The following is a 25,061-nucleotide window of genomic DNA, read 5'->3' as shown; positions in this document are numbered from 1 at the left end:
ACAGGTCATTGAATTTCATGACACTTCATATCCACATATAGAAGTTAGTATTTATTTAATTTTCATGTCCTATAACTTTGTTGTGAATGCAGTGAGAAACATTGCAAAATACATTTATTTGCTGTGAAATGAAGGTGTACCCTGACTAATTGGCATTGCATACTCAAATTTGTGAAGGAATAAATCAGATTTTATCTTGCAAGATTTACCGTATTTCACAGAACACAGCAGTCAAAACTGCTAAACCATTGGCCAAGTTCAACCATTTATATTTTTTTAGCCTTCCCCCTTTACTAAAGCCTAAGCAGTTGATTAAGAAAGCACTTTCACGGACTTCCTGGTTAGCGCCACCGACTAATGGCGGATTCCCTCCGAGCTCCGGAGGGATCGGGTCTTGCCGCTGCGGCAAAGCGGGAACCCTTTAAAATCACAGGCACGGAAGCCTGTGAGCGTGGGGACTCGGTGGGCACCTTTTGCGCCCCCCGAGCTGTGAAGGAGCCTTTTTAAAGGCTCCGGAACGGTACGGGGTGAGCGGCGCAGTGCTGAGAGTCGACTGCTTCTCCCGTGGAGTGAAGCCACACAGCTGTGGTCGGAGAGCGCTGACTTCTTCTTGTGAGCAATTGGACTCTAAAGTAACAACCCGTGAGTAGTACGGAAATTGGAACTTTAAAGAAAAATTCTTTTTTATGAATTAGGCACGATCGGGGAAGGTCCAAACAGGAAGTCAGCCTTCCCTCTTTGTAAACAATCTAAAGCAAAGGACCTGCTAAATAAGGTCGAGAGAAACTTTTTCTCTCTCTCTCCGTAAAAGACTTTAATTTCACGGTTTGGCATTATATGAAATTTTACTGGAAGCAGGGGAGCCTGCAGACAAAGAATTAATTTTGGGAGCTGAAGTGCCACCCCCCCCCCGGACCCGGGAGTGTTCCGCGAGAGAGCCTGTTGAGATACTGAAGAGTTTGACAGCTGTCAAGTTAGCTGTCAAGATGGAAAAAGAGAACTTTGTTTCTGTTGCTCTCGCTGGATATATTTGTTACAATTTGCTGAAAATAAGGAAGGGCTGATACAAACTAATTGGATTTTTGGACTTGAGCTGAAAGGAACATTAAGGAGCTAAAATCCCTCTAGAGGGGGTTTTGGGACACTACAAGAATGGCTGGAGGAGGGAAAATTCAGGCTGAACTGAACAGAGCATTTGTTCTCTTGGGAAAGTTACAAGGCCAAATTGATGTTTTGGCTACAAGTGTTACAACTCTGGACTTAACAGTAAATACCATCATTGAATTTGACAAGGATTTGGAAAAACAGGAAGCCTATCCAACTGGACAAAGAGAGAAACTTGAGAGCTTTGAGAATTTGTCCCTAAAGAAAAGGAAGGAGGAGCCGTAATTTTGCAGATGCCAAAGGAGAGCTGTAATTTGAGACCTGACATGATGGCAACAAAGGAAAATAAAAACTTGATGTGGAAAGTCTGGCCTGAATTGGAGAGTGAAAAATGGAGAGATCTCCTTGTGTGGAGATCTGAAGACCTAAGGATTACAAATTTAATTAAGGTGGAGGTTGGAGCTGTGGGGATAATCAGACTTGAAAGGAGCATGAAACAAGATTTGGAATACCCCATAGGCTTCACCTTCAAGTATGGAAGTTTGGCCGGAAGAAATATGGATCCTGTTGGGCCGGAGCTTCTCTGAGATTTGCTGTTCAACATTAAGGACTATCAAAAAGACCTGGCAGAGAGGAAGTGAGAGAGAGTTAAGAGCCTCGGATGTTAGATCTCCAGGCTGATTGCATATTGAGACTGATAGACATTTGTTGGGGGACGGAAACCGGGAAAGGGGTATAGGTGGAATAGAAATTGGGAACTTAAAGGGTATATAATTATAATTTGTTTTCTTTTATTTGGTTATTTGTATGAAAATTGGGAAATTCGTGGAAGGGAACTGTGATCGATCTTAGAAAATGTTTTAAGAATAAGTATTGATGTATAAGTTTGGATGAGAGCTAAGATGAGTCAAAGTAAAATTGGTTTTTAAAGTGAATTAAATTAGGTTAAGTTATAATAAGGATTTGCTGAGTTAATAATTTGAACTGGAATACAAAAGGGGGAGGTGAGAGGAGGTCTGGGAAATTAGTTAATGGAAATAAGTAATGGAAATTGTATTTGTTTTAATTGGTTTTTTTTAATTTTGCATTTTTGTATTTTTGTTATTTTTTATGTTTTTTCTTGCTTTTGTATTAATTTGGAAACCTTAATAAATATTCTTTAATATTTGGAAACCTTAATAAATATTCTTTAATATTTGGAAACCTTAATAAATATTCATGGGTTTCCTGCCCATTGCCAGCTTAACTTTGGCTTTCCTAGCTAGGAAGTTGCCTGATATTTTGCATGAGATATGATAATCCTGTTTTCCTTAAAATATTAGACAGAATCCGTGATTCAAAGCAAGTGATTACCTCACCTGTAATTACCAGATTATTCAGAATTACATCTTCTCCCCTTCCCTAGGGACCTCCTCTGCCCACATACAGAATGATGAAACTAAGACTGGAGGCTCTTATTAGTAAGTATGAAGTGAACATGGTTGGGTCTATAGATATACAGAGGCTCATCAGTATGGCTTTGAATCACCTAAGTGGGTCACCATTCAAGTTAGTCTCTACTGCTCACAGTCACTTGAATGACAGTAACAGAAGAGGTGAAGTTGTGCCTAAGTGAATAATCCCTTGCAAGATGGTAGTGTTTAGGTTGCTGGTGCTCTTACTGCCACTGCAGGGGATGTGTAAGTTTCTTCCTCAGTGTTCCATCAGAGAACCTGTCCCTATTCTTCACAAATATTATCAGTCAGGAGACCTCATCATTGCTGGCATTATATCTCAGATCTACATATTTTCAGATACCCTATCCTTTGAAAAACAACCATCTCAGGAATTTTCAGATGACCATATGTAAGTAGCTGAATGTTTCTTTTAAAAAAAACATATTATATGCTGATGAAATATGTCTGGTCTGCTCACTTTTGCATGCATTTACTCCTAAATCTCTTTCCCCCTCTATCTGCATTAATCTGTTTCTTTGCTTTTCAAAAAGAACAAACATTCCACAAACAAAAATAAATTAAAAATTGTTTTAATTTCACCATTTCCAATACTCTTTTCTTCACACAAACTTTATTGAAGAATTTTAAAACATTTACCGAGCATAAAATATTGGCTTCCAGGACTACTGCTTGTACAGATGTCAAGTCTTGCATGCAGACATCCACATGGCATCAAAGAGGCTTGAAACATATTTTACATTAGAAAGTAAACACACCCACAGGGTATACTTAAAACTAGAGCATGAAGATAATTTCTCCATTGTGGCTGCTGTGAGCCTACGTAATTTTTAACCCATTCTTAGAAAAACCCAAACAAAAATGCTACATTAGTATTTGCTTATTAGGCTGTGTATTCTGTGTGAATGAAGAACATGCAGACTACAAATAACTTTTGACCAGCAGATATTAAACATACAAAACACCTCATCCAGATTCCCTAGAGGCCAGAATAAATAAAAACACCTTATTGAATTATGTCTTCTGTGGATATACTAAGAGACTCTCTAAGAAGTCCTGGAAGTTGAGGTGGTTTTACGAGACATCATAGATTCATGAGCCAGTTTACTTTTACATGCCTGTGAAATGTGAGATTACAACCTGTTTTTGTACAATATCTGAACTGGTTACTAAACTGAAAAGTAGTCAGTGTTACAATCTGAAGCAGATGAACCTTGATGCAGCATGTAACTCTCAATACAGGGTGCTGACTCACCTCTACCAGCACATCCTGGCCTTGGCATTTGCTGTAAAGGAGATCAATGAAACTCCCCAGATCTTGCCCAACGTCACCCTGGGCTTCCACATTTATAACAGCCATTTCAGTGCAAGCTGGACCTATGAAGCCTCAATGGAGCTTCTCTCAAGAAGGGCCAAGGTCATCCCTAACTATAAATGTGATGCTGAGAGCACTCCAATAGCAGTCATTGGGGGACCTAACTCTAATGTCTGTCTTCACATGACACCCATCCTGTCTACCTACAAGATACCGCAAGTAAGATCTAAATACATTCACACCTCAATTTCACTGAATTCACACTTTCAGAACCAATACATGGAATGCAGCCATTCTTTGAAATTCCCCCTTTTCCGGATTTTGCAAAGCAGTTCTCCAGTCAAATAATGTGTCCAAAAATGCATAGATTAAGGTAAAGTGTGCATTAAAAATGCATGTTAGTAAAAATATACTTAAAATGCATTGTATTAGCAAATATTGCTTTGCAAAGATGTGCATATTAGGCAAAAATTGCATAAAGCTTTGTATTTTAGGAGAAATTTTCATGAGGCTTAAAAAGAAATCTAATTGATGTGGTTAAATAAGAAACTTAAGAGAAATATTGACAGATCCTCCCATTCCTAACAAGCACATGCACAGTGAAAGAGCAATCAATAAGGAGCTGTAAGAGTTGTGGGTCAGATTTAGCCAAAGTCCAAATTCTGAATTGGGTGGAACTAGATGAATTAAGTGGAAATTAGGTGGAAGTAGATGAATTAGGTGGAAACATTCCCAGATTCGGTCTGGCCCACAGGAGAGATCTGGGGCTGTTGGGGCATGGTCTTGGTAGGAAGAATGAGATTGTCTTCACATGGCTGTAACAAGCACACAGTAAAACTAAGCAATTATATACGCTAGGCTGAGCATTTGGTGAGTTGAGGTTTCAATCCTGCTAGTTGCAGGGACCTGCTTCCTCAGCGTGTTCTTTGCATGAAATGCACAGGGAAAGTAAACTCCAGTAGTTGAACACATAATTCAATCCTGCAATCTGCAGGATCTACTTAACCGTTATAGTCCCGGCCAGAAATGAACAGAAGAAAGAAAACAAAACTACACACAAGTAATTGTTTTATATTGAAAACCATTCTGCTCATCTTTTTTCTTTTTTTAAAAAAACACCATAGCTCATATATGGCTCTTCCCCAGTCATGAATAAAGAGTCTCAAGGAGTCTTCTTCTACCAAATGTTCCCAAATGGGGACCATCAATACAGAGGAATCATCAAGTTACTGCTGCATTTCCAGTGGACGTGGATTGGAGTGGTTTCTCAAGTTAGGGAAAATACAGAAGGTTTTATAGAGAATGTACTTCCAGTGTTTTCCCAGAGTGGCATCTGCTTCGACTTCATAGAAACATTCCCAAAGCTAACATCTTCCAGTGGAATCACAGACATGGTGGGGGAGGGCTTTCACGCTATCAGTGTTATTATGGGGAGCACTACCAATGTTGTGGTTGTACATGGAGAAATTCATTCCATGATGGCATTGAAAATGGTGCCCCAGGTTTTAAACTTTGAGCATATACCAATGAGGACCAAGAGTAAAATCTGGTTCCTCACAGCCCAGATGGATATCACATCATTTCCATTTCAAAGATATTGGGACATAAGTTTCCTTCATGGTTCTCTTTCCCTTGCCATTCACTCAGTGGATCTGTTAGCTTTCCAGAAGTTCCTTCAGATCAAGAACCCAAGCACAGAAAAAGAAGATGGTTTTATCAAGGACTTCTGGGAAGAGTCATTTAACTGTTCATTCCCCAATTCTGTGGCAGATAATATAGGTGGGCAAATTTGCACAGGGGAGGAGAAGATGGAGACACTCCCCGTGTCTGTTTTTGAAATGAGAATGACTGCCCATAGCTACACCATCTACAATGCAGTCTATGCGGTGGCACATGCTTTGCACATCAGACATTCATCCCAATTCAAGCACAGAGGAATGGCAGAGGGAGTAAGATGGGAGCTTCCAAATCCACAACCATGGCAGGTAATGTCTTGGTCAGTTGAAAGCTGAAGGTACCTACGTATCTTTTGGTGCAAAAATGATGGTCGAGCTTTATCAACCTTCCATGAAATTAACAAGAAAGTTAATCTCATAGAATAACTTTACCATACTTCAAGTCTTTTATTTTGCCTCCACAGCAGAGATTAACAGAACTCCTCTCAGTTTGTAAAATAATTTCTTTCCATCCCTTCACAATCAAGGTAGCAGGTGCAGCGTTTTTAAAGCAAAACAAAATAAATGACCAAGTTGGGGCTAGGGTATCAAAGATTTCTTCAGAGTGTCTCACATTGTGTAGAATGCTGCTTTATATCATGTAGAGAACACTGGCAGCAACTCCCCAGTATTTCAGGCAAAAGCCTTTCCCCGCCCTACATGGAGCTGTTGGGGATTGAACCCGGAACCTTCTGCATTTAAAGCATGAGTCACCAGTGAGCCAAAGCCCTTCCCCAGGTGCCTCACTGGAGAAGCAGAAGAGGGTATCACTGCCCCTTTCCTTGCAGTTTTGAAAATACCAGAAGCAGCAACAGGGCTGCCAACCATATTGTTGGCAGTCGTGATATCTCACTCCACAATAGATACATCCATACCACAGACTTAAACCATGGGGACTATGGTCTTTTAAAGATAGAAGAGGTCTCTTTATGGAAAAAATCTTAACCTCTCTTGATAAGCCTACAATGAGGAAAGTTCTTTAGTGTAACACAAAACAGTGGAAATTAAAGTAGTGGTGCGGATGTGGCCAATATTCCATAGTGTGGGATATTAGGGGACCTTTTGCTGTTTCTAACATTAGCTTTCACAAAGATTTCATGGGATCATAATCCTGAGCCTTGGATGTATTTTCACCGTGTTGTATGATAACATAATAAGAGCATTTATATAAACCTTTCTTATTTTTATTATTTAGCTCCATCACATTCTCAGAAGTATTTCGTTTAACAACAGTGCAGGAGAAAATGTGCGTTTTGACGCAAATGGTGAATTAATTGCTGGCTTTGACATTATAAACTGGCTCATGTTTCCAAATCAGTCCTTTCTTAGAGTCAAAATTGGGAAGATAGACTCTCTGGGTACCCAGGAAAAATTGTTCACCATTCATGAGGATGCCATTGTATGGCCCAACCAATTTAACCAGGTGGGTTCTCTGCACTTTTCAGGGTTCGTTCCATCACCTGCCCCATGGTCAGGAAGAAGATAGTTACTCAAATGGCTGTTTCTCAGTATTCTGTAAATATAGTGAGACTTGTTCAATCTGAACTTTCATGTGCCACTTAATGTTCCTTCTGCAATTACAAGGAATCATTCATTCAGAGCGGTAGCAACAACACTCTCGAACCCACTCCTGATTAATATTAAGCATGCTCCTTCACCTTTTTTTTGTTTTTTGCTAAAACCCCTTTTCATTCGTTAAGCATGTGGTGGCAGGATAGGTAAGTATCAATATCTCTCCACATTGAACACTACTGTCAGCTGATTGAAGCGGGTGGTGCTGTGGTCTAAACCACTGAAACTCTTGGGCTTGCCGATCAAAACATCAGCAGTTCAAATCTGTGCAACGGGTGAGCTCCCATTGCTCTGTCCCAGCTTCTGCCAAGCTAGCAGTTTGAAAGCATACCAGTGCAAGTAGATAAATAGTTACCACTGTGGTGGGAAGGTAAACAGCATTTTTGTGCGTTCTGGCTTCCGTCACGGTGTTACGTTGCACCAGAAGCGGTTTAGTCATGTAAAAAAGGTAAAGGTACCCCTGCCCGTACGGGCCAGTCTTGACAGACTCTGGGGTTGTGCGCCCATCTCACTTAAGAGGCCAGGGGCCAGCGCTGTCCGGAGACACTTCCGGGTCACGTGGCCAGCGTGACATCGCTGCTCTGGCCAGAGCCAGAGCCAGAGCCGCACACGGAAACGCCGTTTACCTTCCCGCTGGTAAGCGGTCCCTATTTATCTACTTGCACCCGGAGGTGCTTTCGAACTGCTAGGTTGGCAGGCGCTGGGACTGAGCAGCGGGAGCGCACCCCGCTGCAGGGATTCGAACCGCCGACCTTTCGATCGGCAAGCCCTAGGCGCTGAGGCTTTAACCCACAGCGCCACCTGCGTCCCATTTTAGTCATGTAGGCCACATTAATAATAATAATAATAATAATAATAATAATAATAATACATTAAATACATACACATTGCCCGGAAAGCTGTCTGTGGACAAGCGGCGGCTCCCTCGGCCTGAAGAGAGATGAGCACCACACCCCATAGTCACCTTTGACTGGATTTAACCATCCAGGGGTCATTTACCTTTACCTTTTTATCTACACAGATACATACAGAGAGGGAGGGGAGAGGAGATGGAGGGGGAGAGAGAGGCGGGGGGAGAGAGAGGGAGAGAGAGAGAACTCGCTACTTACATTCAACTTGTGGGTACAGTGGTACCTTGGCTTACAGAAGCTTCAAGTTACAGATGCTTCAGTTTACAGACTCCGCTAACCCAGAAATAGTACCTCGGGTTAAGAACTTTGCTTCAGGATGAGAACAGAAATCGTGCTCCGGTGGTGCAGCGGCAGCGGGAGGCCCCATTAGCTAAAGTGGTACCTCAGCTTAAGAACAGCTTCAGGTTAAAAACGGACATCCAGAACGAATTAAGTTCTTAACCTGAGGTACCACTGTACTGCATTCGTAATACTCTCTAGTGTTCATGATATTACCTAAAACATTCTATTCTGATATTTATGGACAGACCCGGCCCATTTCTATATGCAATGATCATTGCAGTTCAGGTTATGGTCGAACCAAGAAGGAAGGGAAGCCATTTTGTTGCTATGATTGCTTTACATGCCCAGAAGGAAAGATTTCCAACCAGAAAGGTAAGAAAGGTTTTAAAATGTTATATATAGATGTATGTATGCCACCTATTTCAAAGATGATTTTGACCCTCCCTAGGGTATATAAATGTTCAAGAGGGCCACTCTGGGCTACTAATGAATTTTGTGTTTTATTTAATCTGCATATGCTCTCAGCTCAGCTAAAGCCTTACCAAGCAAACAGAGCCCTTTCTGTCATCAAAACACACTTTCCGATCTGCTTAAACCATGAGCCAGAACTTTCTTGTTAAAATCTCTCCTCTGTTTCACTGATCACCTTCATCATAACAGCTGCAGTAACAGCTGCAGTTCAGAAAGTGTAGAAACACCAATTCTAGTCTCATACCCTCCAACATTTCTCTGATCAAAATAGGGATGTCCTATACCATAATAGTAATAATAATAACTTTACTATTTATACCCCATCCATCTGACTGGGTTGCCACCCTGGGTGGCTTCTAACATATATAAAGCATGATAAAACATTAGACATTTTAAAAAAAACCTTCCCTATACAGAAGGCTTGGGGGGGGGTCAGATAACTCCACACCCTACAACATTTCTCTGATGAAAATAGGGACATCCGACCATACCCTCCAACATTTCTCCTATGAAAATCAGGACGTCCTAAGGGAAAGTGGGGCATTCTGGGATCAAATCAGAAACCAGGATGGTGTTAGGGATGTGTAAATTGATCTTCCCAAAGTCTCCCAAGATGCCTTGAGCGCAGAGATTCATGCATCTGCTCAGCCTCTGACCCTGAACTTAACCCTTGCAACGCCTGTAAATCTGCCTGTTCTCTCTCCTGTGTCTCTTCTTCCTGCGTTCCCTCCCAGACCAAGTCCTCCTCCCCCTGCATGGGCTGGGAATACCAATAACCCCTGCTCACTCCATTGCCTCCTTCAGCTTCAGAAACTCCATCTTCAATCCCATCCTCCTGCCTCTCATACAGCTCAGTCGCACGGGTGTAGCTTATGTCAGAGTGCTCAGAGGGCACCCTGACAGATGGCTTCTGTAAAGCGGGGACATCCATGGAAAATAGGAACACTTGGAGGGACTGTAGCCTGCTGAAATTTAGTTGTATTCCACCAAAATACTGAAGTAGTTTATGAAGTGTGCAGCTATTTGCATTATTTCCACAAATATGACACTGAATCAGAGATGGTCAGATGTGAGGGGAGTAATGTGGCCTAGTCTACATGAGCCAACAGACACTTGCCTTTTGGGAAGAAAGGACAGAACAAGAGAGGCAATCAAAGACCACATCAGGGCCTAGTTCAGTTGGCTAAAGACAGGGCTAACTGAAGAAACAAACATCTGGTGCCTGCTGCTGGCTGGTTCAAGAGGCTGGTTGTTTTGCTTTGTGATCTGCTATGTTTTCTAAATGTTGTTGACTGCTTTGAAGAGTCGAGTAAAGAAGTGGGATATAAAACAAAAGGCTGTGGAAGCTTTTCTCCCTACCACCAATGAACTCCAAAAGTCTGCAGTAAACATATTCTTTGTTGTTGTTTTATTTTTAGACATGGATGACTGTTTTCAATGTCCAGAAGATCAGTACCCAAACATTGGCCAGGTTATATGTCTTCCAAAAGACATAAGCTTCCTGTTTTACGATGAACCTCTGGGGATCAGTTTGGTCACGCTTGCTCTTTTATTGACCTTCACTACAACTTTGGTGCTTAGGATCTTCATCAAGCACAAAGAGACTCCCATAGTCAAAGCCAACAATCAGACCCTTACCTATGTTCTCCTCCTAGCCCTCGTTCTCTCCTTCCTTTGTCCTTTGCTATTCATTGGCCAGCCCACAAAAATAACCTGTCTCCTTCGACAAACTGCTTTTGGAGTCATCTTCTCCGTAGCAGTGTCTTGCATCTTAGCAAAAACAACTATAGTGGTTCTAGCTTTCATGGCTACCAAGCCAGGCTCCAGAATGAGGAGATGGGTGGGGAAACAACAAGCTACCTCCATTGTTCTTTTCTGCTCCCTGATTCAAGCCATTATTTGTAGTGTGTGGCTGGCAACGTCTCCCCCATTCCCAGATTTGGATATGCACTCTGTGACTAAAGAAATTGTTTTGGAATGTAATGAAGGGTCAGTCACCATGTTCTACAGTGTCTTAGGCTTCATGGGAATGCTGGCCATTGTCAGCTTCAGTGTAGCCTTCCTAGCCAGGAAGTTACCAGACAGTTTTAATGAAGCCAAGTTCATCACCTTCAGCATGTTGGTTTTTTGCATTGTATGGCTGTCCTTTGTTCCAACCTACCTGAGTACCAAGGGAAAGTACATGGTGGCTGTGGAGATCTTTTCTATTTTGGCCTCTAGTTTTGGTTTACTGGGCTGCATCTTCTTCCCCAAATGTTATATCATTTTGCTGAGGCCAGAGTTAAACAGCAGGGGACAGCTTACTATAAGAAAGAGTTAAAGCATAAATAAGTCTATTTGATGTAGCAAATCATATCTGGACTAAATCTCCTTGAATTCATTTTTCTTCATCTCAGAATGCCTCAAGCCAACAAAACTGTTCTCCAAAGCCAGCAGAACAGCCCTGACAAATTCCAGTGGTACCTCGGTTGTCAAATGTAATCCGTTCTGGAAGACCTTTGACTTCCAATACACTAGACAACCGAGGTGAGACTTCCAATTGCTTACAAGAGCTTCTAGCACTCAGCGGAAGCCACGTCTGACGTTAGACTTCTGAGGTACATTCAATAATGGAAAAAATTACTTCTGGGTTTTCGGCATTCGAGAACTGAAACAGTCAACAACAGAGGCATTTGGGAACCAAGGTACCACAGTACCTCATGTATCCTAGACTGAGAGAGCTGACTACATATTTTGGGAACTCCATTATTTACAAGGTCTTCTATTTCTTACTTCTAACTTCACCAATACACTACTGGTCCATTTTTATCTCATGAAAGGAAATTTAAAATTGCACTTCTGAGTATGTGACAAATACATTTTCTTCAGCAAATCCAGAGGGAATTCTTAGCACTGGATGAATAATTATATTGCTCCTTGATGATTAACAGGGCTATAATTTGAGTCTGATTTTGGATACTCCCAGATTGCGTCATTTTGGGAAAATAAACTACCATTTAAACAAGACAATTTTAACTCAGAAAAGAGAAAACGTGGTTTCTGCATAGAACAGTTGCCTTTGTATTGAGAATGGTGGTTTTAGTGGTCTTGCTTCTGGAACTGTTTTCATACAAAGTATGTCAGGCTCACATAGCAAAATGCAGACTTCAAGATCCACACCGTCCACTTCACATGTATCATCAGCCAGGAGAGTTCCTCATTGGTGGCATTGTTTCCCATGGTGGTTTCATCTCCTCTCCAGCAACTGTTTTGGATATCTATAAGAGCCCGCAGGTAGGACACCTATGTAAAATACCTAAATTAGCTTGCATAGAGGAAGAGCCTGAATTAACAGCACAAGTTCAGGGAGCATCACGAGTTCAGGCTGAGGATGAAATTGGGGCAGAGCCATGTACACCACTTTGAAATCCTTGAAAAATAAAGGTGGAACAGAATTAAATTAAAATAAAATAATAAAATAAAATAAAATAAAATGACCTTAATAAGGAGAAAGAAAGGCTGCAATACCAAAAAAAAAAAAAAACCTGTCACACCCCCAATCTCTTAAACACACTTCAAGGACACTGATATCCCAAAGGCCAGTGAATGTTTAGGGGGAAAGGTTTTCAAATTAAACATACTCTGGAGGTATGACAAATTGCAAATACAGTTCAATTCTGCAGGAGAACAGTAATAGTACTGAGCAGCTGGTTCCAATGTGAAATAAATGTTCATAAGTGAAGTCTGAAAAGCCTTGAAAAGGAAAAGGCAGAAATGGAAGTTGTGGCAGTTGGGGTATGTACATCGTGAAGACAAAAGCAGCTTCAGAGAAGGAATGTGTATCCGACCCATGTTGCAATTCTGACATGGCTCCATAAATAATGCCTCAAGTAGGGGTGGAGAATCCTCTATTTAAGGCATGGTGTGTCCCTCCAATTAGTTTTATACATCGTACAAGAACCTGCAAGTATGCATAATTTTTTTTGTTGTTTTTTAAAAAAGCAACAATGCTCCCCCCCTGTTAACAGAACAAATATTTAACAAGCAGGAATGGGAGATGGTCCCAGTTTAGGCCATTTGCATGTGTGTCTTTAGTATAAATGAGAAAGGAATGCAACACCTGGTGGGTGGCAAAAGGCATATCTGACTAACAGGATTCACCACATAATGTATTTTAATAGTTTGAAAGAACTCTGCAAATATTACTTTGCCTCTTCTCCTCCTCCATTGCCTCTTTAGCTCATTTATGGCTCTGCTCCTGTGATGAATGATAAAAGCCCAGGGCTTCCCTTCTACCAGATGGCACCCTCAGAAGCCCTTCAGTATGAGGGAATTCTCTCTTTGCTTCTGCATTTCAGGTGGACGTGGATTGGAGTCATTGCAACAGAAAATGACAATGGAGAAAGATTTGTGCAAACCATTTCCCCAATGTTTACCAAGAGTGGTGTCTGTTTTGCATTCATAGAAAGAATCCCCAATTTTAGTTTTATTTCTGAAATGTATGGCATGCTACAACAAGCAGCCCATATACAAGATCAAATTTTTAGCTGCAAAGCTAACGTAGTCGTTGCCTCTGGAGAATCTTATTCCTTGGCAACTTTTAGATGGCTTTCATACCTATCAGAACATGATGACATGACAAAGAAAGTAAAAAGTAAAGTATGGATAACAACAACCACATAATGTATTTTAATAGTTTGAAAGAACTCTGCAAATATTACTTTGCCTCTTCTCTTCCTCTATTCCCTCTTCAGCTCATTTATGGCTCTGCTCCAGTGATGAATGATAAAAGCCCAGGGCTTCCCTTCTACCAGATGGCAGCTACAGAAGCCCTTCAGTATGAGGGAATTCTCTCTTTGCTTCTGCATTTCAGGTGGACGTGGATTGGAATTATTGCAACAGACAATGACAATGGAGAAAGATTTGTGCAAACTATTTCCCCAATGTTTACCAAGAGTGGTGTCTGCTTTGCATTCCTAGAAAGAATCCCCAGTTTTAGTTTTATTTCTGAAATTCCTGGAATGCTAACACAGGGGGCAACAATAAGCCAGAAAATTTTTAGCAGCAAAGCTAACGTAGTGCTTGTTTCTGGAGAATCTTACTCCATGGCAACTTTTAGATGGCTGCCAAATCTATCAGAACACGATGACATAAAAAATAATGTAAAAAGTAAAGTATGGATAATATCAGCCCAGGTTGAGTTTGCTTCATTTGTCTTTCAAAGGAACTGGGATGCAGGAATATTCAGTGGTGCTATATCCTTTGAAATTCACTTCCGAAACCCACCAGGATTTCATCAGTATGTTCTGCACAGAAACCCTTCCAGCACAGATGGGGATGGTTTTATCAGGGAATTCTGGCAACAGGCCTTTGAATGTTTACTCCCAGATATCACTGCAGACAAGGTGGAGGGGAATATTTGCACTGGAGAAGAGAAGCTGGAGAACCTTCCTGGATCACTTTTTGAAGTGAGCATGACAGGCCACAGTTATAGCATCCATAGTGCTGCCTACGCCGTGGCCCATGCTTTACATGCCATGTCTTCCAGACTCAGGCACAGAGGAATGGCATTCAGAGTGAGAGGGAAGAATCCAAATCAACAGTCTTGGCAGGTAAAGGCTGAACATTCTCAATTGGCAAAGCCCTGTTACTTCCTGACACTTTTTGCGTTCCCAAAATGCTTTCAGCTTGATCTTTCCTCTCAGAGTTCAAACATTTGTGGTAGTGTATTAGGAAGAAGCCTGGCGTGCTCTGGTCCATGGGGTCACGAAGAGTCGGACACGACTAAACAACTAAACAACAACAATTAGGAAGAAGACAGCATCTTAAAAAGTAGAGACATCACCTTGCCAACAAAGGTCCGTATAGTAAAAGCTATGGTTTTCCCAGTAGTGATGTATGGAAGTGAAAGCTGGACCATAAAAAAGGCTGATCGCCCATGAATTGATGCTTTTCAATTATGGTGAATTTGAATTATGGAGAATTTGAACTATGGTGAATTATGGTGCTGGAGAAGACTCTTGAGAGTCCCATGGACTGCAAGAAGATCAAACCTATCCATTCTGAAGGAAATCAGCCCTGAGTTTTCACTGGAAGGACAGATCCTGAAGCTGAGGCTCCAGTATTTTGGCCACCTCATGAGAAGAGAAGACTCCCTGGAGAAGACCCTGATGTTGGGAAAGATGGAGAGCACAAGGAGAAGGGGACGACAGAGGATGAGTTGGTTGGATAGTGTTCTCGAAGCTACCAGCATGAGTGTGACCAAACTGCGGGAGGCAGTGGAAGACAGAAGTGCCTGGCGTGCTCTGGTCCATGGGGTCACGAAGAGTCAGACATGACTAAACGACTAAATAACAACAACAAATTAGGAAGAAGAACCCAGAACTGAATTTATAACTCTGCAGGCAGAACAGGAGGTGGTACGAATATGATATCCTAGATGATTCCCCACATATTGTGCTGCTTGCAAATGGCAGTAGACCCTATAGGAAAGGGAAGTGATGGCTCCATCCTTCTCTGAGCAGCTATTGCCCTGCATTTGAGGAGAAAACATTTTTATGAGGGAAGCTTTGCAGCCTACTGAGATGCCACTGCATTCACAGATAGGAAGCAGTGGAATGGTTTAGAGAGATGTTCAGCATTCCCTCTATCCCATATAAACCAAATCTTTCCTTAGAGCAGGTGGTCACACACCACTGGCATGTCTTCTGAGATGTTCAGGGAGACAAGGGAAGGAGGGAGGGAGCGAGAGAAACCTCTCTACTCATACATATTTAACTCATGGGCTAAATGAAGGGTTGTAAGAAAGACTGAGAAAGAGGCATGTGTGAGAAAGAAAACCGATTGGCTCTCTCCTTGATTCGACCTGAATCCACTGAGAGTTGACTGAGCCACCCCCACCACTTGCTGTAGGTTCTACCCCCGGGGGGGGGGATGCTCCACCCTGCATTAGACTGCAGTCTTTTCCAAACCCCTGTCTTTTCTGTTTTCAATCTAGCTCCATAACTTTCTGAGAAATATCTCATTTAACAATACGGCAGGAGATGTGGTCTTCATCAACCAGAATGGGGAGGCAGCATCTAGCTTGGATATTGTCAATTGGATCATATGCACCAACCAAAGTTTGCACAGAGTGAGAGTTGGGAAGATAGATCCGCAGGCTCCTCCAGACCAATCATTACTCCTTGATGAAGATGCCATCACATGGCACAGTTGGTTTAACCAGGTATGGTTGCATTGTTTTCTAATTCAAAAGAGATTAAGTACTGAATAAGCAATCATTGTCCACCTGCAGGTGTACTCACTGTTCTTTGAGCAACAAGTTGAGGAGTGGTGTATGACCAAACTATTGAGGTACCAGACTAAGAGATAGAGGTTTACTGCTAGAAGCCACACATGGATTTGGCAAGGTGGCCGGGTTTATATTAAATAAGAAAAAAACCAAAGTAATGGTTAAGAATATGGACCAGAGTGCAATAGAAGCAATGCAATGAGAAACAGGGATTGAAGTGGTGAAGAAGGTAAAATATTTGGGAATATGGTTAACTTAAAAAAAAATTGATTTATTTCAAAACAATTATACACCGGTGTGGAATGGAATTAAAAAAGATCTGGAGGTATGGGGAAGGATTAAACTCTCTTTTTGGGGTAGAATCTCAACGATCAAAATGAGCGTGCTTCCAAAGATGTTATTCTTATTTCAAATGATTCCTATAATCAAAGGGACAATGATCTTTAAAGAGTGGCAAAGAGTAATTTCAAGATATATTTGGCAGGGTAAAAACCTAGAATACAATTTAAGTTATTAACAGATGCGAAGGAAAGAGGAGGCTTTGCCCTGCCAGACTTGAAATTATATTACGAAGCGTCTTGGCTGGTTATGCCATTAGAGGTTATGAGTGTAAAGAAAATTAATATGAAAGGGAATTGGATTACTTACGGTGATTTAATAATTAAAGAAGGGGGAAATGGAAAATGAAGCCATATGAACAAGTAAAAGAACATGTGTTTGATTGGTTGCATTATTTCCAGGTAAATGAAATGTTTAAAAAGGATTTTAAAGAGAGTGGATATACAGAAAAAGAATCGAAATTTCAAACAGAGATAATAAATAATGATTATAAGATAATGTCAAAAATGTATAAAATGTTGTTGGAATGTCAAACGATGGATGAGGAGGTAAAGTCGGTTATGATACATTGGGCCAGAGACTTTGGTTATAATATACAATTGGTTGATTAGGAAAAAGTATGGAATGAAAATATAAAATTTACTTCATGTACTGCATTAAAGGAGAATATTATGAAAATGGTATATAGATTGTATATTACACCGGTTAAGTTAGCAAAAATGTTTAAAACGTAATAAGTGTTGGAAATGTAAGGAAAAAGAAGGATCGTTTTTCCATATGTGGTGGGAATGTAAGAAGGTAAAGGGTTTCTTGGAAATGATATATAATGAGTTGAAGAAGATGTTTAAATACACATTTGTAAAGAAACCAGAAGCCTTTTTGTTAGGAATAATAGGAAGAGAGATAAATAGAAAGGACCACAAACTTTTTCAATACGCAGTAACAGCGGCAAGAATATTAATGGCCCAAAAATGGAAACAAGAGGAGTTACCGACCCTTGAAGAGTGGAGAATGAAACTTATGGATTATGCAGAAGTGGACAAATTGACTGGGAAGATCAGATATCAACGGGATCACAAGTTCATCGAGGACTGGGGAAAGTTTACAGATTATCTGAAAAGCATATGTGACGAACAGACAACGCTAGTGGGTTTTAAAGAGGCTCTGTGAAGGTTAAAGATGTATTGTAAAAAAGAAATAGAATTTAAAGGATAATATTAAATGGCAATACTAAATATAGAGAATGCGTAGAAATGGAAAATATGGATGATTGGTGGAGAAGCCGGTGGAAGTCCAAAAAGTTGAAATTTGTGAATAATGTTTGAGATGGCGAATTTGTAAAAGGAAAATTTTTTAAAAAAATATTAGAATAAAAGAAGCCACACATGGATTAAAGGCAAATATTTTATTAAGAAGGTTACAAAACAGAAGATACAATGTAAATATGCCTTGGGGGATCCAAATTCAGACAAAAATAACAACAGCTAAATTGTCTCAGCCTAATCCCAACCATTCACAGACCACACTACAAACTGCATCCACACAAATGTGGTTATTGCACCACAGAATCCTCCATCTGAATGTGGGTCATTAGGTCCAGATCAAATATCAGTTTTTCTGTGGAAAGGCCGGGAGACAGGAGGGCAGGTTTTCTTTCAGTCAAATAGAGCCTCTGGGTACATTTCCTCAGCACAAGAGTGTATACATGCTTAGAGACCATGAAGCTACAAAGTGGATTTCTTCACAGTCATTGTGATCTTGAAGCAACCTTACATCTAACATTGCAGACAAGTGGTGAGTTGGACTAATGAAATGGATTATTATTTTCCGTTGGAAGACTTCAACCACAATCCTAAATAAAAAAGAAAACTATTGTAAATTAAACAAAAGCAATTGGGATTTATTTACACTTATTAAATACTGATTTAATAAGTATTGAAAGATGATGTAAGAATTGAATAGCCCCAGAGTTTTGTCTTTCTTGCTAGAAAGGTGGGGAAATGAGGTGGTTGGGGAAAGGAGGCATAATAATACTAAAGGAAGAAATCAAGGACAGCAGCAGATGCAAGAGACCACTAGTCTTCTAAGGGGGCCAGTGGAAGAGATGGAAGCAGGAGAAGTGGTGAAGATTGAGAGAGTGAAGGAAGGACAAAAGAAGAAAGGTATGAAGAGTGATCTCAAAATATTTTTTAGAGGTACATTTTGTTTATAGCATGCTGAGAAAAGTTTTACAGCATTCCAGGGAGTGTCATAGGTCTTGGATAGCTTCATTCTAATTCATGTATTTGTCCAGAATATTGCATAATAATAATAATAATAATAATAATAATAATAATAATAATAATACTCCACAACCTGAGTAGGTTTTCCCAGACACTCTGGATGTCTTATTCTGAACTCTGATGGGTCCAAGTATAGGTGTAGCCACCGGCACTAAAATCAGTTCTAGAGCTGTCTACCTAGTGGACAGCATACTCAACATTAACAAAATTAACATGGAAACTAGAGTAACTTCAAAGTGTACTTTAATGGACAGGGCAATCTTTGCAGAACAGATGGGGTACTGCACATACCAGAGCATTATCAAGGGCATATCACATAACTTCAAACATTACTACTAATAATACAAAAAGAAACAATTGCTCTCTGTATAGTGATTACATATTACTGAAGTGCTGTGTCGGATTAGTAACAGAGAAAGGCCCGAGAACATAAAGGATTTCAAATTCAGTAGACTCTTTATGAACCTTCTGTTCTTTCATTTATGGATTAGACTCAGCCTCTTTCAGTCTGTACTGAGAGATGTCTTCCAGGATCCAGCAAGAAAGTGAAGGAGGGACAGCCACCTTGCTGCTACGATTGCATCCCATGTGCAGAGGGAAAGATTGCAAACCAGGATGGTAGGAGAAATAAATAGATTAAATAGATCCAAACTTAGTACTCGGATTAAATAGAACAATAAACATTTCAGTAAGCTGACATGATATGAGCTAAAGGTCTTTTCCTTAATATTATTTCCCCAGATATGAATGACTGTAATAAATGCCCAGACAAAGACTATCCAAGCAAGAACCAGGATGCATGTCTACCCAAGGATATCAGCTTCTTGTCTTATGAAGAACCTTTGGGCATAAGTTTAGCCTGTTTCTCTCTTTTCCTTTCCCTGATCACAGCTCTGGTACTAGGTACATTTATAAAACACCACGATACACCCATTGTCATTGCAAACAACCGAAACCTCACCTACACTCTTCTCATTTCTCTGCTGCTCTGCTTCCTGTGTGCATTGCTCTTCATTGGCCAACCTGAGAAGGTCACGTGTCTCCTCCGACAAACAGCTTTTGGCATCATCTTCTCAACTGCTGTTTCTTGTGTTCTGGCAAAAACATTCACGGTGGTTTTGGCCTTCATGGCTACAAAACCAGAATCCAGGATGAGGAAATGGGTGGGGAAAGGACTAGGCCACTCCATTCTCCTTTCCTGCTCCATAGTCCAAGCAGGAATATGTACTGTGTGGCTGGCAACTTCACCCCCATACCCAGATGTGGACATGCACTCAGTGACGGAAGAAATTATACTAGAATGTAATGAAGGGTCTGTAACAATGTTTTACTGTGTCTTCATCTACATGAGTTGCCTGGCAACTGTCAGTTTTGCTGTGGCTTTCCTTGCCAGGAAGTTACCAGACAGTTTCAATGAAGCCAAGTTTATCACTTTCAGCATGTTAGTCTTCTGCAGTGTTTGGCTGTCCTTTATTCCCTCCTACCTAAGCACCAAGGGAAAATATATGGTAGCTGTGGAGGTCTTCTCTATCTTAGCCTCTGGTATTGGGCTGCTGGTTTGCATCTTTTACCCCAAATGTTACATAATCATTCTGAGGCCTGAGCTGAACAATAGGGAACAGCTTATAAGGAAGAAAAATTAAAGAAATAAGAAACCTGTCCTTTGCTTTAATTTGTGCTTTTCTTTGTGTGTACAGTAGAATATTTCTTCTTCTTCTTCTTCTTCTTCTTCTTCTTCTTCTTCTTCTTCTTCTTCTTCTCCTTCTCCTTCTTCTCCTTCTTCTTCTTCTTCTTCGTTGCCAATAAATTGAAAGTAACTTTTCCACTTCATGTTTCCACTGTGTGAAATAGATGTGTTAAATTTTGTTAAGAGTTAACGCTGTTAAAATCTTAAGGTGGAGATGGGAGGTTTAATCCATTTTTATTCACCTTTACTTGGAAGGGCATATGTCATAATCAAGCACTATCTCAGGGGCATTGTGGGAAAAGATGGGTGGGGTATAAATAAGTTGTTGTTTCCCGCAGTTTCCCACAGATTTTGGTTCCTTTTGCAGCAAGCACTTCCACAAAAGGGACAAAGTAATATAAAATGAAAATTTTTAATCTAATTTCCAATTAGCAGACAAATCACATCAGTTGTAATGTATCACAGTCTCAAAAGAAATTTAAAGAATGCAGATTTAGCTGACCAATGCTCTGTTTGTTAATCTTTGGGGCTATTACATGGCGTTTGGCCACAATGGAGGTTCCACACACTACATCACTCACCCCATTTGAAAATCCATAACTCCCTTGATTTTAATGGGCTTTCTCTGGTTATGACCTGGATTAGACATCACCCTTTCAGAACCATGTTGTTGTTGTTGTTTAGTCGTTTAGTCGTGTCCGACTCTTCGTGACCCCATGGACCAGAGAACGCCAGGCACTCCTGTCCTCCACTGCCCCCCGCAGCTTGGTCAGACTCATGCTGGTAACCTCGAAAACACTATCCAACCATCTCGTCCTCTGTCGCCCCCTTCTCCTTGTGCCCTCCATCTTTCCCAACATCAGGGTCTTCTCCAGGGAGTCTTCTCTTCTCATGAGGTGGCCAAAGTACTGGAGCCTCAGCTTCACAATCTGTCCTTCCAGTGAGCACTCAGGGCTGATTTCCTTCAGAATGGAGAGGTTTGATCTTCTTGCAGTCCATGGGACTCTCAAGAGTCTCCTCCAGCACCATAATTCAAAAGCATCAATTCTTCGGCGATCAGCCTTCTTTATGGTCCAGCTCTCACTTCCATACATCACTACTGGGAAAACCATAGCTTTAACTATACGGACCTTTGTTGGCAAGGTGATGTCTCTACTTCTCAAGATGCTGTCTAGGCCTGTCATTGCCCTTCTCCCAAGAAGCAGGCGTCTTTTAACCATATGAGTGTAATTAATCATTTTTATTGATTTAAAGTCCTTCTGTTTCCTATTTTCTTTCTAAAATCCAGTGGTACATGAAAGACAAGAAAAGAAGAAGGGACTTACTGAGATAAACATGTTTGCCTTAAAATATTACACAGAATCTGTAATTCAAAGCAAGTGATTACCTCTCCTGTAATTATTCAAAATTCCCTAGGGACCTCCTCTGCCTACATGAAAAACGATGAAACTAAGACTGGAAGGTCTTATTAATAACTATGAGCTATACAGAGTTGGGTCTATAGATATACCGAGATTCATCAGTCTGAATCTGATATCTAAACCAATTCTCTGGAGGCTATGTAAACACAAAATGGCAAAGACTCTCCTCCCTGAAAGAGAGGGGAGTGGTTGTGGGAGGGAGCCCGAGCACCGCCTCTAGCAGGGGGCATTAGCCCCCTGCCTCCACCTCACCTGGCTGGCGCCCACGCCCCCCGGTAGGCATCCAACCAGGTGCCTCAGAGCGGGCGTGTTCAGCAGCCTTTTGCTGCAGCGCCAGCCTCTCCCCGGCCTCATTCTTTGCCGTCGTCTCGTCGCGAGTCAAGAGTATCGTCTCTTCTGTGTCCCTGCAGTGAGGAGCGACCACGTGGAGCTAACCTTGAAGAGGACTTTTAAAGAGGGAAGTCTTGTGTTACCTTTTCTGTTGTCCTGGCATCCCTTTACTTTTCATTTTTCCCAACTACCCACCCTGACTATCCCCTATTTCATCTTTAATTCAAAGCCTTTACCTTTTCGCTTTCCAGCGATAGAGCGGGCTAAGCGATCGGAATACAGTCATTGTGTGTGTGCTAGGTGGGAGTGCTCAGCTTGGTACGTGTGTTATCGGGTCGTGTGTTTTGTCTGGGTTGCGAATTCTGCTGTCGCCACAGTGTGTGGGCTGCATGTGTGGGCTCCTCCTGCAACTAAGTTTCTATCACTGCATTTGGCTGCTGCGCTGCGGCAGCAGGGCGAGTTGTAACGCTTATTCTGCCCAGTTACCCTGTTTACAGGGCCAAGTGCGATCGAGACTGCTTTTGCAGGCAACATTCTAAATTTCTCCGCTCCAAAATTTTACTTTAAGACTGCCGCTGGGTTTGCGCTGAGTGTGCACTGTGGGGGGGGGCTCTGGGGGTCTCTCCTAGCTCTGTTGCTGCGGTGGTGTGCATGGGCTCCCCCTCCCGACCTCGCTTTTGCCGCTGAGTGTGTCTTGTGTGTGCCTTATTTTTGTGTGCTTTTCGTGTGTGCGCCTTATTTTCATTGTGCTTTAGTGTGTGACTTCAAACACCCTCCCCCAATTGGTGCCCTTGCTTTCGCCACCAAGTGCGTCCCGCTTGCATGCTATTTTGAATTTTCCCCACTGTTTTGTTGGAGCCCGTGTGTACTTTTGCCTCAGTTTGAGTTCTGTTGAGTAGCCGCCCGTGGCGCGTCTCTGTAAGCTGCCCACGAGCGTTTCGGCTGCCACTGTGGGTGGGTATAGTTGCCCACGTGGTCTGCGTGCGCCTCCAAAAAAAAAAATTTCCCTTCGCGTTTGTCTTTTAAACAGATAATATTTGTAGGGACTTCCGGTTGGCGCCAGCGCTAATGGCGGCTCGCTCTCCGTTCTCCGGAGAGAGAGCTGCTCCGCGAGTTCGGGTCTGACCGCTACGGCGAAGCGGGGACCCCTAAAATCACAGGCGCGGAAGCCTGTGAGCAAGGAGACTCGGAGGGCATCGTTTGCGCCCCCTTTTACTGCGAAAGAGCCTTTTTAAAGGCTCCGGAGGAGCATCGGGGGAGCGCAGAGCTGAGAGTCGTTACCCAGCTCGTGGAGTGAAGCCGCATCGCCATTAGCGGAGAGCGCCGACTTCTTCCTGATATTTGGACTGAAAGAGATTCCCATGAGTAGGATTGGCAACCTTCTCGGGACTTTAAATTTAACTTTTTTAAAAAATTGGCCGAAAGTGGGGACGGTAAACAAAGGAAGTCTGCCTTCCCCAGATTGCATGACTGCTAAAGCAACGGACTTGGTAAGCTGCAATTGACATCTTTTAAGGAAATTTTTTTTAAAAAAAGGATTAACCCCAGCATTGACTTAAGTCCCCCCCCCCCAGGGAGCAGGAACGGGGGGGGTGAAAAAGAAAGGAAACCTGCAGGGAAACTTTTTAAGGGACAATTTACCGCAGACTCTGTCTCTGGGAACAGACTGCCTGAGTGAAACACTTTGACAGGGAGCTGTCAAAGATATTGCAAAGTGGAGACTTTATTTGATACAATCTATTGAGATGTTGTAAAAATTATACGGTTGCAACTAAAAAGACTGAAAGAAGTTTTAGTAACTTTCCCCTTAGAGGGTTTGTTGGGTTCATTGTTTCTTTGCTATATTGAAGATCTCAGCTCCCTCTAGAGGGCTGAAAGTAACAGTTGCAACACGATTGTCAACAATAAAGTCACTGGATTTTTCCATTCAAACCTGTTCCTGTGAGAACGACCTTGGGACATGAGCGGCCCTGTAGATGAGATAGCAACAAGATCCAAGTCTAAAGCAGCACATAAGAAAAGGGGCTCTTTATCAGGACTACTGCCAACAGGCCCAGGTGGACAGGAAAAGGGAATAAGTGCATTCATGGAGTCAGTGACGCAGGCATTATTGAAGATAAATGAATCTTTAGAAAGACTGAACAAACAGAGTACAGAAAATACTAAGCAACTGGCAGATCTAACGGCAAAATTGGATTTAAACACGAAGAGCGTAACGTCTAACACACAGATTATACAACAATTGGTAGAGGAGAACGCCACAATAAGGAAAATTGCAGAAGAGGCTAAATCTACTGCGGAATCCACACAGGAAAATTTAGTTCCTGTTTGTAGGAGGCTTGACCAGCATGAGGCGACCCTCTCTTTATGGGACATGCAGCGTAAGGAGAAGAATTTAAGACTTAGGTTGGTTCCTGAGAGTGAAGGGGACAACCTAGTGGACTTTCTCACAAAAGAAATTTCAGACTTTTGGCAGGAAAACCTAGAGGGAACAGAATTTGAGATTACAACCGCCTTCAGATTGGGTAGAAGGCAAGGCAGGAAGATTCCAAGGGACTGCCTGATTACATTGAGGTCGAAAGAGGAGAGAGACAAGATACTTAGTTTGCATTATCAGAAAACACTCCAGATTCAAAACGTCTCTGTGCAAATCTACAGGGATATCCCAAAATATATTTTGGAGGTGAGAACTCAGTTCAAGACTTTGGTGGACCTGCTGAAGAAGAACAACATACCCTTCAGGTGGGAATTTCCACAGGGTTTGTCTTTTAACTTCAGAGGAAAGAAAGTCAAGATAAAAACAGTACAAGATAAAGAACAGTTTCTACATAAACACGGAGAGGACCTGGTGAAAGGGGTCCTTAACTCAACTGCAGATACAGACTTGGGGAATTTGACATTTGGACTC

General features: G+C 41.7%; 1 protein-coding gene across 1 annotated transcript; it reads left to right on the top strand.

Moving 5' to 3' along the window:
- Positions 1 to 2,746: 2,746 nt before the first annotated feature.
- Positions 2,747 to 20,491, top strand: LOC307202062 (vomeronasal type-2 receptor 26-like). The gene is made up of 7 exons (XM_079951689.1): positions 2,747 to 2,949; positions 6,784 to 6,834; positions 8,599 to 8,725; positions 13,558 to 14,415; positions 15,801 to 16,028; positions 19,207 to 19,333; positions 19,457 to 20,491. Exons 1-7 carry the CDS (start codon positions 2,780 to 2,782, stop codon positions 20,356 to 20,358), a joined length of 2,463 nt encoding a protein of 820 aa, XP_079807815.1. The 5' UTR covers positions 2,747 to 2,779; the 3' UTR covers positions 20,359 to 20,491.
- The last annotated feature ends 4,570 nt before the right edge of the window (positions 20,492 to 25,061 follow it).

The sequence above is a fragment of the Podarcis cretensis genome (genome assembly GCF_951804945.1).
Source record: "Podarcis cretensis genome assembly, chromosome: 13".
NCBI classification, from domain to species: domain Eukaryota; kingdom Metazoa; phylum Chordata; class Lepidosauria; order Squamata; family Lacertidae; genus Podarcis; species Podarcis cretensis.
This window is presented reverse-complemented; position numbering and strand designations above follow the sequence as displayed.